At 47.1% G+C, this 14,953-nt stretch overlaps 1 protein-coding gene across 1 annotated transcript; it reads right to left on the bottom strand.

The window, feature by feature from the left end:
- Positions 1-2,260: 2,260 nt before the first annotated feature.
- SMARCB1 (SWI/SNF related, matrix associated, actin dependent regulator of chromatin, subfamily b, member 1) lies at positions 2,261-14,780 on the bottom strand. Its single transcript, XM_054219535.1, has 10 exons — positions 14,576-14,780; positions 12,838-12,949; positions 12,126-12,155; positions 10,878-11,007; positions 10,166-10,303; positions 9,364-9,491; positions 8,644-8,810; positions 8,012-8,202; positions 3,561-3,692; positions 2,261-2,628 (listed from the first exon to the last, which is right to left on the bottom strand). The coding sequence occupies exons 1-10, from the start codon at positions 14,666-14,668 to the stop codon at positions 2,589-2,591; spliced, it is 1,161 nt and encodes a 386-aa protein (XP_054075510.1). The 5' UTR covers positions 14,669-14,780; the 3' UTR covers positions 2,261-2,588.
- Positions 14,781-14,953: the final 173 nt, after the last annotated feature.

A 14,953-nucleotide genomic window follows, 5' to 3' on the forward strand; every position in this document is an offset into this window, starting at 1 on the left:
ACACTAGTAATAAAGGCTGTCTGCACATGCAGTGTAATTCCACTCTTGTTGAATTTTTTAATTCTGAAACTTAAACACCTGAATTTCAGAGCAAAACTGAACAAGCTGGTCCCTACCATGAACAGCTGTACTACATGGCTGGGATCATTCTTGCTGCTGCAGTACAGGTGTGCTTGTACCAGACCTCAAACAAAGCCTTTGGAGTAAATCTGCAAACATCGTATCTTAGGATAGCTCATTTGGTGATGTTGCTGTCTGCTCTGCTAGACGAGCTTGTGAACCACCACTAAGAGAAAGGGGAGTAACCAGCATCCGCTTAAGAAACCTGATACAGAAGCCTCGTGGTGAAGCAAGACTGAACCACAGCCCCCCACCCCCATCTCCTCCTCAGTGGGCTTCCCATGAAAACACCTTTTTTATGAAAAATCAGACTTAATTTGAACAAAGCTGTTTTGCTGCATTGACTTTTCCCTGTACAGATGGTGACTTTGTTCTAGAAGACAGCTGTACTAAGGGCTAAGCATCAGACTCAGCAGGTACTTGCCCTGTGCTTTGCTTGTGACCTAATGACATGGAGCTGGTGTTTCAATCCCTGGAAAGACTTTGTTTTTAAAGTCTGCAGATGGTCTGTTTTAAATTGCTTCTTGACTTTGAAATGCAAAAGCTGGACTACACTTTTATCTAGGAGAGCAAGGATGCTACTCCCAGCTGTTCCCTAGGAGCCCCAATACATGGAGAAACTGGATGAAGTTCTCATCTTTCTGGGACTTAGCCCCCTGGCCTGTCCCGCTTCCTGCTTGGAGGGACAATTCCTGCAGCCTCTCTGGGGCTTGAGAAGCAGAGGGAGGTACTTGTAAACCCGCTATGGAAGCTGCAGTCCTTGTGTTGTCCCTGCCTTTTGTGAACTTTAGGGTTGGGTAACCACAAGTTCACAGCAATTCAAAAATTGTACCACAGATGCTAGTTTAAGGCTACAGCAGCTTCATGCTTCTTTTGGTCAAATTCCCAGAAGATGCTGCTTGCAGAAGTATGTGACCATAACAAAAAGGCTGAAGCGTTCTCAGGAAGAGCTGGAGTTTTTATGTCCATGGGGGAAAATGTGTGTTCTACATGGGAGGCCAAGATGCAACAGGAGTCTCAGGTTTTGTCTTACTTGCTGAAATAACCTTTCAGCCTCTCTAATAAGGAATACCCGTCTGGCACAGCAGCCTAGGCTAAGGCTGCACTAATAGTATGGCTAAATTGCAGGTTTTGGTTTCTGCAGACTAACATCTGGAAAAAGTTCCCTCCCACCCAGGAATCTGAACTGGCTCTGCTATTACTCAAGTCTAAACATGATAAATTAAGGCCGGAAAGTGGTTTTTTTGACTGTGCTAGCAGTGTGGGTGGATCAGCAAGGATCGTAAAACCTATTGGCTTTATCATAAAGGCCTGAACGTAACTGTCAGGCTGCCAGCAAAATCTGCCCTGCTCGCAGCACTCCTCAGTTCTGGCAGCAAATGGTAGGAACTCTATCAAAGAGCTGGTGTACCTCAACAGCAAGGTAGATTCTAATTAGTTTTTTAAGCAAGCTTGAGGTTTTTTAATCTCACTTAAATGGATTTTCTGTTTTTAAGCTCCCCAAGGAAAGACAGGTTGTTTTTAGGGTTGCAAAATCCTGCTGCTGCCGTGCTAGGTGTATTCAAGACATCCACTTTGCTTTGGGTGATCTGTGCCTTGTAACTGGCAGCTCCACGGGCTGACAACGACCACAGCAAAGCCCCTCGCTGAAGAGAAGCCGCAGCCTCAGTGACTGCAGGCTTCAGCTTCTGCACCAGTTCAGAGACTGGTGTTTTGCAGATGCAGCCTTCACAGAAACCAGAGTTCCCCACACATCAGGTTGACATCTGTAAGAAATGAATGTTAAGTTTGTGACTTCAGTTCAACTGTTGTACCCTTGTCAAGCAAGCCGGCTGAACGCCCCCCCGAGTGCGTTACAGGCTGCACCAAGGCTGGTAACAGACTCATCCTTTAGAGTTTGCTGCTTCTAGTTTTGTCTCATTCTCACTTTCCCCTGCAGCTCCTTTTGGGCTGTTTTACCTGTTGAAGTAGAGCAGTCTGTTTTCACCAGGCTTCAGGAAAGCCAAATGCATGTGAGCGTTCAGCACTACACCCAAAAGCATTGATATTAGGCTCTAGGACTGCTCAGTTAACCAGAGCAGCATGAAACATGGTGAGATTTGCTGTTCATTCAAGCTTACTGAACTCAACTCAACCTAAGTAGTATGCATTCCTTTTATTTAAAAAGTTATCCTAATAGTGCATGTTGCACCTATACAAAAGAATCTTTACACTGTCCGCACACAGGTATATAAGGGCTCCAACAGCTGCCACAGATCTCGGCCAGATCATGTGCTAACGCAGCGTTCCTGCTACGTGGCATGTAGGTGGAGGGGGTGGGGGCAGAAGTCAGCAGTACTGGGAACTCTTGGCAAGTGGAATGTGTGTCCCCTTCAGGGACAGAAAGACCCCTGCCAATCCTAGATCCATTCGGGGAGAGGAGTAGGGATAAAGTCTGTAGGAAGAGCACCAGTGTCACAACAGGAAGATTACCAGGCCGGAGCAGTATTGGCCAAACGTCTCATGCGCCTAGGAGAGAGAGAAAGAGGTACGTAAGTAAGTGCTGTGCTGCAGTCACGTGAAGTCTTACTAAAGCCAACACTTTTGGGGAGGCTGCCACAGCTTTGGGAACTCTGTAGACAGGTTTGTTGCCTAGACAGCCTTCCCACGTTATCTGGGAATGCCCCTGTTGATAAGGCTCAGACACTATTCTCAGCAACAGCTTTTAGGGCACTCTTGCTCATTAGCTTGGATTGAACCGATCACTACTGAAAGCTATTCAGCCGGCCATAGCTGAGAAGCAAAATAATTATGAAACTGTTAATCAGCAGTAAAAAAAAAAAAAAATAATCCTGGGAAATAGATGAGCCAGCATATTTACTCTTCCCACGATGTACCTTTTGGAGAGATTCTAGCCGTTCATTTATACCTGCCAGGAGCAATTTCAGCAATTAGAGCAGGTGCTCTGGAGCGTGTGTCGCACATGGCTCAGTGGGGGTCTCCGCAGCAGAGCTCCTCTGGGAATCACAACAGTGTTCCCATGCCAGCAAACGGGTCGGCATCAGTTGGGCCGGAGCTTGCCCATGCCTACAAACAGCACTTTACCCTACATAAAAGGATTTTAGGTAGCTTCGCACTGCATGAAACCCCACTACTCTTGATGAACACCTTCCTATAGAAACAAATCCCCCTGCACAAGCAGAGAGCCCAGGGAAAAGAAAAAAGGAGGGGAAAAAAAGGGAAGTTTGCTTCAAGCAAGAGATGGTTAAAGTAGAGATTTAAATGTTTGTGGAGCAAGGTGATAACAGTTTAATATCCTGAAGCAAAATGAGTTTCTGTTGTGGTGTGCAAGTTTGAAATCCTGCCAGTTGGCTCTCAGTAGAGAAAGGCAAACATCAAAGCTTTTAACTTCTGTCTTAGAGACAGGCCAGAAGGAGAACTGTCTGAACGAGTGGCAGCACCTTGTATTTCTGTCCTGGTCTCTGATCTTCTTCTCCATCTCAGCATCTGTGAGGGTTTCCAGAAGAGGGCACCACTGGTCAGCATCCCCTGTGTTGCGAATAGCAATTTCCACAGTGGGCAAAGGGTTCTCACTGCAGGGCAGAAGGCAACAAAGCAACATCCATCAGCGGGCCCAGAGCACTTCTCTGGGTTACCAGCCCAGACACAAGGACAACAGAGCATTATTTACAGTGTTTCAGGCTTAAGCATTCATTCTTAGCCCCGCTTAGTACAGTCTAGTTCCCAGAAGTACAGCAGGGACTGATGGTTACAATCTTGTGGAGCCTGAAGGTTCTGGAAGACCAACAATGACCATCTCCTTTCACCACCAGAGAGAGGTTTGTGAAAGCAGCTGTGGCTGACGCAGTTGTCTCCCACAATGGCCACGATGTAACTGGCTGACAGCCTTCAAACCCAAAAGCACAGGCAAAGTTCACTGCAGTTTACTAGTGCTGGGAACACTTCTCCCAGAGCAGCAGCTGAGCAGGGACTGTTGACAGAGCTCTTTCTCTAGCTTTGCTGTTCCACAACTCTGACTTCTAGCTGTGCTTTGCCTAGTACACCCCTGACAGCTCTCCCCTGGCAAAAGTCTGGCTTTCTGTGAGCCCGATAGTGGCATAAGCATCATTCTCCCCATTCCCATGGAAAAGGTAGTCTTTTAGGACTTGCCGTTGCAACCAGAGGCCGTGGCTACGCCCTGCGCAAGCAATAGAACACCAGGCTCTGTCCTGGATCACAAGATCTGCTCCTCAAGAGATGAGTCTGTCCTGCTGTCCTGACCAGCTGTATTATCACATGCACAAAAATATTTACTGCTTCACTAGCCACTTTTCAGTAAAAGTCAACAGGAACTGACCAGGAGTAGCTTCCAAATATTGACAGTGGAGCCGGAAGCCCAGCATAAATACAGAGGAGCCTCAGAATGTAAATGTTTGCTTTGAATTCTAGAAAGCAGCTCAGCCTGGGCTGCACAAAGTGTGTGTGTGTGAGCGGAGCCCTCCGCAGGTGTGCGCACACATCCAGCCCCCTCCCCGGGGACATGCCTCCCTCCGCAGGATTGCGGCGCTCACAGGCAGCACTCACAGGCAGCCCTCTTATTCCCCCAGGAAGGAACTCGAGTGCTAACCGCCATGGGAACAATGTCTGCATCAAAGCTATTAATCTACAATAACAACTCTTCAAAGTAATGCTACAATGAAAAATTAATCCAGAGCCTTTGGTATCTGATCCTGGGAGGAAGCTTCAGTCAAATCTACTTCCAGTTCTGCTGACATCCAGTAAGCAACACTCAAACCCAGGAATTTTATCTTAGCCCCAGATTGCTACACATTCCAGACTAAATGCTACCTCATGTACTATGCTTAACCCAGAGCACCCACTAGAATTAAATGGGGGTTGGAAAGCCAGGCTCATGTGCATAATTTAATTGCAAGCCAACTTGGATACCACACTTCTATAGCACAGAATCAATGATAAACTGAGAAATCCTCCCTCATCTCTAACCTCCAAAGTAAGACAGCTCCCACTCCCCTGCCATTTTTTGACCAAGATGACAGTGCCTGGCAGAACGATTGAAATGCACCATCAGCTGCAGGATTCCCAGTAGAGCAAGACACTCCCTCTGCTAGGGTCCAGGCCTCTGGAAGCAGTCATGGCCACGCCAACAGGGCAGGGAAGCATCTTCTTGCAGGAAGGGCAACTCCTCAGGTACGTGGGTTTGATGTGAGAGAACCTGTGCCATCATTCAGGTCTCAAAGGCAAAACCCTGGTACCAAGTCCTGTGTGCTGCCACTAGAAACACTCAGTGCCGAGATGCGAGACGTCGTAGCACACCGTCCCCCTGAAAATCCCCCTAAGCATCAGTTACCTGTCTGCTTCCAGTCCTGGGCTTTCGGGCTGCCCTTGTTTTGCACAGAGCAGCCCAGCTGAAAGAACTGCCCTGGCTTTCATCAACTAGAAGACAGTTTCACCTCTCCCTCTGATGATTAAGAGGCACATGACTTCTCAAACCCCCAGTCCCCCGAGATATTAAGGTTCTTTTGATGCATCTAAAGCAGACCCTTTCCTTACATCAGTGGAATGACTTTGGAGCAACAACCACTCCTGTGGTTTGGGAATTCAGGAACTAACCAACCACAGAACCCAAATATCATTAATCACTGTAAGGTTTCAAAAATACTCCTTTGCTGGAAGACAAAAGGGAAGCGGAGGGCATGTTTGCACTATGACACAAACCAAGATTTAAATTACATGTTTTTTCCTCCCTGAACTGTTCATGTCTACTTTGTTCTGTTGGGGTTCCCTTCCTAGTTTTTGATCCTCCTCCTTGCAATACTACCACAGTCTAAAGAAGGCCTGAAAGCTACCTGTTTGAACTACCCCTAAAAGGAAGGACTCTTTAGTAACTATGGCCAGGTAGGTGTTTTTAGAGAGAATGGTGTGAAGTTGGCATTAATCTGGTATATCTGAGAGAGCCTGGGCGGCACTGACTAAAACCTTACTTACTGCGAGTTACAAAGATAGGAAGCAAAGGCAAAAACTAACCCCCCTTGCAACAGCTAACACATACACAGATTAATTTCTTAACTCGGGTATCTGCAATAAGTGGAGAAGCATGGGAAAGAAGGAGAACATTTAATGTGCACGTTCAAAGCCTACCTCTGAGACACCAAATGACAAGAATTAGGAACAGATGCCCTGTAGGTTGGGAGGCAGTATGCTAAAAAGTTGTCAATTAACTGGGAAGGTAAATAAATTGTGAGTAGAAAAGAGGGCTTCCTGGCCAGCACAGTGTGAGCAGGGCCACCTCTCTACTTCAAGGAGGATATGAAGAAGAAAGCTCAAACTCCCAGGAAAGCTCAGGCAACAAGGAGTCCTACTAAACCTTCCAGAAATGAACTCGCTCCCTGCCACAGCTAGCGTAAGGCACAGGCTAAAGTCTACTTCACACTGGCTCCAAGGACTGCGTCTACCAGCAGGGACACTTCCATTCTCTGTTACTGCAGGCCACAATGCAGACAGCGCTAGCTCACTTCTGTCACGGTTATAATGCACCCTGCAGCAGGGAAGGAGAGCCACTACTCCAGGTACCAGATTCCCATCTACCACTGTCCAAGTTCCCATCATTTCTCAGGAACACACACTCGCTGTTCTGTTGTTACAGCTGGATGCGGGATTTGCAAATATCAGTCAGCTGTCATGGATGGAAAGGTAGAAGTCACCTCCCTACCGCTGTGAGGAGAAGGGACATCAGCGGGTTGGACACACAATCTAACAGTTTCAGCAGAAGAGTTTAATTCCCATGTGGTAGAGTCCCTTTCCATTTTCTAATATGAACCACTCTGGCCATCATTTTAGAACCAAGTGGTTGCTGTGGAATATTTTCAGGACAAAAATAACCTCCAGAGGAAGCAGAGCGAGACAAGTGGAAGAGCAACTGGTCCAGAGCAGATCAGCACATGTTTTCTACAGAAGGCTGAGCGGACAGGAAACCTTCGGACTGAGGAAGGAGCAGAGCTCACGGCAGCAGCAGCAACAGCTGCCCCACAGCCTCCAGCTCCTCCTTGCTTAACCCCACAACAACTACTCATTTCCCTCTGCCTAAGGTAGGACAGGGCTGGGCGTGTTTCCCTTTGCTGCCCAGGCAGGTCATCCTGCTTCCCTGAACTGACCTCTACAAAACTGGCGTCAACAGTACCATTCCCTCACCTCTGCAAATACATCATTTGCTGAACTCTCAAACTTCCTCGACTGTCACCGTGACCTGAGGTCAAAAAACCTCCCAGTGCACATTAAGGGATACTTACAGCCTGCAGACTCAGCAAGATGCTGAGGATAACATCAGTACAGTAACAACCACAGAACACTGCACAGCACAACTGGAAACAATTATCATTAGGAGACAAGTTACAAAGCTGACTAATCAAACCTGACATTGCTGCATTCCAGCTGTGAGAAGGACCTACGATCAAGCCAACTTTAACATCGGCCAGGGTAGAGAGCTACAGTTTCAATCAGTCTTAGTTCAAAACACCAGAGCTCGAGACAGTGTATGGCCCAAGTCAGGAAAGCCACCAAAACAGAAATGCATCCGGAGCTCATCACTAGCATATATTTGAGAAGGGAGACACAAGGTATTCAGTCACTGTTAATTACAAGAGCCTTTCATTCTGTGGCAACAGCTAACATTTCATCAATATTTGCTCCTGGAATGTATTACACCCAAAAGGGAAAGATACTGGAGTACAAGCAAAAGCAATCTTAGGAAGGATAGAATGAATGCAAGCCCTAAGAACGAATTTCAAATGAAACTTTCTGCATCAGGTCAGCTGTTTCAGCATTCATTGATGCGAACACCCAGGAAATAAAACCACGCACCCACACCCATACTAGGAAGATGACAGCTCTGTACCTGAAGGCGTATGTCTTCTGATGCCAACTCAGCTGTCCCCGGATGCTGTAGGCAATAGTAGTGACAAACTCCCCACCCAGGCCAAGCTCTGAGCACAGCTTCAAGGCAAACTTCTCTGGTGAATTCTCCTTCTCTGACATGTCCCATTCAAACTGGTCTACAAGGGAGATGTTCCCTACATGGATGTTTAGCTGCGGACAAGGGAAGAAACAGGTCATTTGTTTCCATTCTCACAACAGTTTATCAAAGGTAACATAACTGAGGAGGAAGAGGATGGAGAAGCACAGACGTTAACTCCTAGTTCAGTGCATCTGCAGAACTCCTTAACTGAATTCTTAGTTCCAGTAGCATGAAGACAACTCAGCTTTGCTCACCAAGTTTCAGTTCTTCCTAAAGGACTCAGCAATGCTTTCACTGAACTATTCCATCATCTCAGGGGCTGGCACATGAATGTTTAGCAATCTGCCACCTTCGTTCTGTTCTCAATACAAAGGAAAAAATGCAATCTGGACACAGGACTGGAATTAAGAGCTCCTTTGCTCCAAGGGAAGCCTTTGTACTCTTACTCCCCCACAACATAACCAGAGAAACCCAAATGGTTCAGCTCTCATTCTACTGCCTTCCTGTATTACCTTAATAATAACCCGTTGGTCTGACTGATCTTCTAGGATACTGTCAGTTGGGTACGACTCAATCTGTTGTCGGATGGCAGAGGCAATAGCAGGAACAAAAGTCAGAGGATTCAAATCCAGGTCATCACAAAGAATCTCAGAGAACATTTCTGGGGTCATTAACTTTTCTGATACAGAACAACAACAAAGAGACACTGTTAACTTTCTTCGAAATCAATATCTGCCACTTACTTAGAGAATACACAAAATTAATCCCACAGGGTGTCAAAGGGAATTCCAAATGCACCACCTTTTGCTTTTAAAAGGTTGTTTGTAAGGACGTGCACACTGACATAGGGACTTGCAGCCTTCTTTACTTGCTCCATGGGGACAACGTAGCTATGGTCTAATAATCCACATACATCAAGAAGCCATACACATAAACTGTTCTGTATTTGAGGTACCTCAGCTAAGGGAATAGTCTCAGACCGCTGAGCTGGGTCAGGAGAATATGCCAGTTAAACTCTTCAGATTACATGTGTCCAGCAATGACTGCAACCCATGGAAGTGGCAGAACATTTGCTAAGAGACACGAGAGCTGAATACAGTCCAAAGTGGGAGAGCTTTAAAGTTCTGTGTATATAGAGCAGGACGTGCACACTTATGCATGTTCTCTTTTCATATTTGGTGATGGATAGAACTATATCTCTCCAGCCTCAGGAAACTCTCCTTCCTACATACCATTCATGTTCCACGTAAACGCATCTCTGAGTTTCTGCCCATCAATTTCCATATCAAGCCTGATTGGAACCAGAACCTCCGGCTGGGATGCATTCTCATGGATCACGGCTGGGTCATGGTCATCAAAGCTAATACAAAGAGCAACAACACGGTATATGCAACTAGCACGTGACACATCTGGCATCCACAGAGGGAAGGCAATGTTTGTTGGAAGCAATCCCCACGCTCCAACCCCCCGATCAGTCTTTAGACTGACTCCTCAATGCAAGCTCACAGGGCTATGGCAATCAACACCAGTTTATCACCTTTTATTACATCTATCATAATACATTCCTGAAAATAAAACAAGGAAGCTTTCCAGGATTACATTTTATCTTGGTTTCCTCTGCTTTTATAATGGAAAATAAAAGTTAGTCATGAGCCACAACAGCGTCTTCCATTGAATGAATTACATCAAAGTTACTGGAATATGTCAATGAGAGGAAGCCTGTCCTCCACAGAGGGGGTTTGCAGGCTCCTCAAATGACAACTGCTCAGCAAATCAGCAGAAAGGAGAAGGAACTCATCAGGAGAAGAATGAACCACCTTCCTGACAAAAGGAGAGCCTCCTCTCTGAGCCCTGGCTGGTCGCTGTAAGGAAGAGCCTCAAGACATACAGTTTAACTAGGAACCTCCAAATAGTGACCTGTAGGTCTTTTGTCAGTTAGAGATGAATCACATCACATTAACTCATCAGCACTACCCTGGCAGCGTATCATTTTTGTCACTGTTTCCACTTTTTGGAAGCAGGAAGCTGCCTTACCACAGAGGGAATGTCCTCTTCTTATCCCTGCCCATGCGGTTTCTGTTAATCGTTGTTGAGCACGGCACTGCATCCAGGTGATGAGAGCTGTTGGGCAGGGTCGGCACCCACTGGTTGTTCCTCTTTGCCTTCTGTTCTCTGAAGGAGGAGACTGTGTGTTAAACTGCAGACCGTGAGCACCACTGCTACTGCTTAAGGGAAAGTATCATTTTAACCTTTAAGTCCTATTATGAGTTCCTGCTATTTTACTCTGGAACCCTCAACAGTATTGTTCCCACGCTAGCCTCTGGGAAGCCCAATCTCCAGCTCACCAGATATGAATCCAGGTGCACTTATAAATACTAGGTTCACATTTGGATTTTCTGTCTATACTTTATATAAGGACTACTGGGAAATGTGAGGTCTCCAGAAGGCAGTACGTGCAGAGAGCGTGTTCTGCAAAACATCTGTTATAGATGGAATGCAGTAATTGAAAAAAAGAGCTGTATCATCAAATACTTATGTTTTCCTTCCTCTTGTATGTGGGCAGTAACCCAATCCTTATGGTCTGGAGATCTTCATTTGCCCAACACTACAAACAGTTGTTAGCACAGACTGGCAAGCACCCCCCTGCACCATGGCCTGGGTTTGTACAACTTCTTGCACTTCGTTCCCAAGCTGACATCTTCCAAGCAGCTTCATTCTGATCTTGGCCCTCACCAACGCTGGTTACCTGAGGTAGGTAGGAGGTTCTGTGCTGATAGACACTGCCTTATACTTCTCATCGTTTCCATCCAAGATCTCTTCCACTTCAGAGGCCTTTAGCAGTGTCACGCTAGTGGCTAATGTTGTATAGCCATGATCTGGTACCAGGAAAGATGCCAATAATTAACACGGAAAAGTACTACATAGCAACGTAGCATTAAAGGGCTGCATAGTGAAAAGCTCTCCCTGATGCTGCAGGAGGGACTAAAATAGGTTACAAAGTGGTACGAGTGTGTTCCCCAGAAGCCTAAATAAATATATTGCACTAAATAAATATAATTGGGTTTTGACATCCATCTAAACAGCAGGAATAAACGTGACTTTCTTGAGAGAGGGGGTGGAATGTCTTAGTTAATACATGGCAATTCCCACCACAAAGCCTAGAGAAGAAATACGATTCAAAAGACAAAAGTAGTATGACATCTTGGAATGGCTGCATAGTGATAGAGCCAAGATTTGCAAAAAGCATCAGTATCTCTTTACCTTGTACAGCTATCCTGTTCATACTCGATTAGAAACAGCTTTCATTGGACTAAGAGTCAAGACACAGGGAGGGTTAGAATTACATGAGCTTCCCTCAGGTACTACCACTGGATGAACCTCTTTCTTCCAGGGTACAACTTATTTGTAGACTCTGGTCATTTCTGCTGTGAAATTTACTTAAGATTGAAAGGAATGCTACAAAACCAACATTTCAGAAAAAAAAACTCCTTAAGTCCTCATAATTAGTTGATAAATTTTAAATCTAATGTGCTTTTACTTAAGGAAAGGAAGAGAAAAACAATTCTTTCCTACCCTGAGTTGCCCTTTGCAATCACATGGTTTAGCTCTGCACACCTACATCTGCCAAAATTATGTAAAATCTCTTCCACAGCCTTCTGGGAGGAAAAGCCCAGAAAACAATAAATCCTCAGTGGACTCAAAGTTTGGAAATAGAAAGGCAACGTTCAATAGAAAAGCTGGTAAGACCTGGGAAAGGGGGAGGAAACCTTAGAATGGGTCTTGCTGAATTACAGAGACCACCTGTACTTAAGAGTCCTGCTAAGGTTCTGAGAAAAAAAACTTAAGCATGTGATCAGGATGCACAACTAGGGTGACCACAGGGAGAGATCAGAGGAAGAGGATTAGACATTAATATATATTGTAATAGCACCAAAGGTCACAGTGGAGATTCTTCCTCTAGCACAGCTAAGAATAACACACAGATAAGACTTACATCTTCTGGGACTGTGAGACCGTTGATTTTCTGTTGGGGGAAAAAAAAAAAGAAAGAAAAGAAAGCAACAGGTCAGCAGGATACTTGGAGGAAGGAGATTTAAGTCCAGAATGAACTATTTATTTTTATTATGCTTTACTCTAAAGAGTGTACAACAAGTCATGCTGCTAAGAAATTTAACTGCTTGTTATTAGTCTCGCACCAAAACCAATACCGAGGCAGCTGTATTCTCACTGTGGCAGTCGCATCAGTAGCAACACACCACAACAAATTCTGGGAGGCATAAACATTCAGTCCCTGCAAGAAACAAAGTTAAGCAAAGATACACATTTTCAATGGGGCATCCGTGCAACATTCCTGCCTATTTGACAAAAGAGACAAAAATGCGTCTCTCTGTCTATAAAAGTCTCTTCTGCAATATGGCATTGATTTTGAGATCTGGCTCTTGCTTTGTGACGAATGCAGCCAACCCCAAGAAAGCCATGATGGATGTTTCAATTTTAGAACAGTTTTGGTCAGTTGATGTTTGTTGCTCGGCTGAACCAAGAGCTACCAGTGCCACCGCTACAGAGTGCTCCGTCAGTGGGGCAATCTGAGGCGATCTGCACAGCTCTAAAGGGGCGCAAGCTTCTGAATCGCCAGAGACAGCTTCTCAAGGCAAAATTTCAGCTTTCAGATAAACATTACTGGGAATGTCTGCTCATCTTCTCACCATGTGAAGAGGCCACTATCTTCTTCCTTTCTTCCACTGTGGCAAGTCGCCTCCAGAGCGAGGGATATCTCTTGTACAGGGAACCCCGAAACATACGCAAGTAGTTCCCCACCTACAAGAAGAAAAGTGGAGACGTGGCCTGGTGTTCCAGGTAAGAAATTTCTAGTAGAAGCCGTAACAGATTCAGCTCTTTGTAATGATAAGAGGAGCCTCTTACGTTTCTTCCCCCGCCCCGTGACAGACTGACGGCACTGTGTTTGGCATCATACAGCACCGCAATTTTTGCGGCAATACAGAAAAAACAAATTTTTATCCGCACTTATTTCACTAGTTTGACATGAAAAAAATCACATCTGTTGACAATAATCCATTTAGTAGGAAAAAACCCTGTTCATTTTCATGTATTTTTGAACAACCAAATCTTTCTTTACTTCAGTTTCTACTGCCATGCACAATGCTCAGTAGGAATTCAATCACACCAGACACCCATTTTTCCTTTGAACCTTTGTGCCATCTAGACGTTGCTCGAATACAGCAAATGCCCAGAGACATATATTTTGTTTTAAATCCTTTGAACATGTAGAATGTGATCCCTGCCAATAATCCTCTTTCAAATTTACTTACCATCTGTAAAGCAGTTCTGTTCTTCCTGGCACAAGATCCTCACCTGTGCTGAAGGCTACAGCAGGGCTTGCTGAACAACAGAACTATTTCTAGACTCTGAAATCAGATTTTTAGACTGGTAGTACACTGGCAGACTGCCACACAATAAGGGTTTTATTCCTTGTTTGACAAAACTCATTTTGATCTTAACATCTATTTTCAGGTAATTTTCAGTTGTTATCTGTTGCTCTACAGCGCTCATCAATGGGCAGAAATTAACTGCAGATAAAGAAAGACAGCCCTTTCCCTGCTTCCGTGTGTCTGGTGTGGCAATCTCGCAGATTAGCTGACTGCAGTTACAGTTCTTTCAAACTTTACATTTCACATGAGAGCCCGAGGGGCCTCCTGCTCAACCTACACAGCTGGCGGTTTAACTTACCTGATATTTCCTTTTTTGCTTCAAGGCTGGGGGGGGGGAGACGGGACCAAAACATTTTTTTTTTCCCCCGTTTCCAACTACGATCATTTCCCTGGCGCCGAAGCACCAACGTTTCTCGCTTCACTAATGCTGGTGTTCAGGGGGGCAGAGCGGCCCCTCAGCGGGAGGGAACGAATCGCCTCGGCGTCCGCAGGCACAGGGGGTGCCGCAGGCTGCGGCCCAGCGACTGCGGGCAGGACTCGTTCGCACAGGGCCGAAAGAGCCGCGCTGGCCCATTCTGGGGTTGTTTCTAAGCACAAAGGCCCAGGTGTGGACTAAACTCCCCCACGGCCTGTCACATAACCCACAATTCTGAACAAGCGCGCTACAAAACCTCTTCAGCGGGATTCCCGCGGAGCAGGGCCTCAGGCTGCCGTCAGGCCGGGATGCGATCTCTGTGCACTCCCGCCTGTCTCCGAGAGCCGCCCTTACTGGGAGCACTGGTCCCAGCGCGGCCGAGCCTCTGCGGCAGACCCACCGCCCGGCCCCGCCAGCGGGGGGCCGAGAAGGCCGCAGCGGCCGGGAGGCCGATGCCCCCCGCGCCGGGGCTACCCTCAGCCCCTTCCCCGGTCCCCCCCGAGAGCTCCCCCGGCCCGGCCCGGCGCCCCGCTGCCGCCGCAGCCTCCCCCGGGCCCGGTTCCCGCCCGGGGGCCGCACCTCGGAGCCGATCATGTAGAACTCGCCGTCCTCCTCCAGCTGGAACTTGACGGGCTTCTGCCCGAAGGTCTTACTCAGCGCCATCATCATCATGGTGGCGGCGGCTGGAGGGCGGCGGGAGCGCCCGGCGTCCTGCGGGGGTCCCGGGCAGCCGGCGGCGGCGAGGGGCGCGGGGCGGCGAGAGGCGGCGGCGCGGCCTAGTCCAGCCGCCGCGGGGCGCATGCGCGGGTGCGCCCCGCCCTCCCCGGCCCCGCCTGAGGGGCGGCCTCCGACGGGGCGGCCCGGGCGGGGGGAAGGGGGCGGTGTGTTGGTAGGTGATACCGGTACATACGTACGGCGGGGGGGGGCGTAAATACGCGGGCAGCACCGACAGGCGCC

This window comes from Rissa tridactyla, chromosome 13, assembly GCF_028500815.1.
Source record: "Rissa tridactyla isolate bRisTri1 chromosome 13, bRisTri1.patW.cur.20221130, whole genome shotgun sequence".
NCBI lineage: Eukaryota > Metazoa > Chordata > Aves > Charadriiformes > Laridae > Rissa > Rissa tridactyla.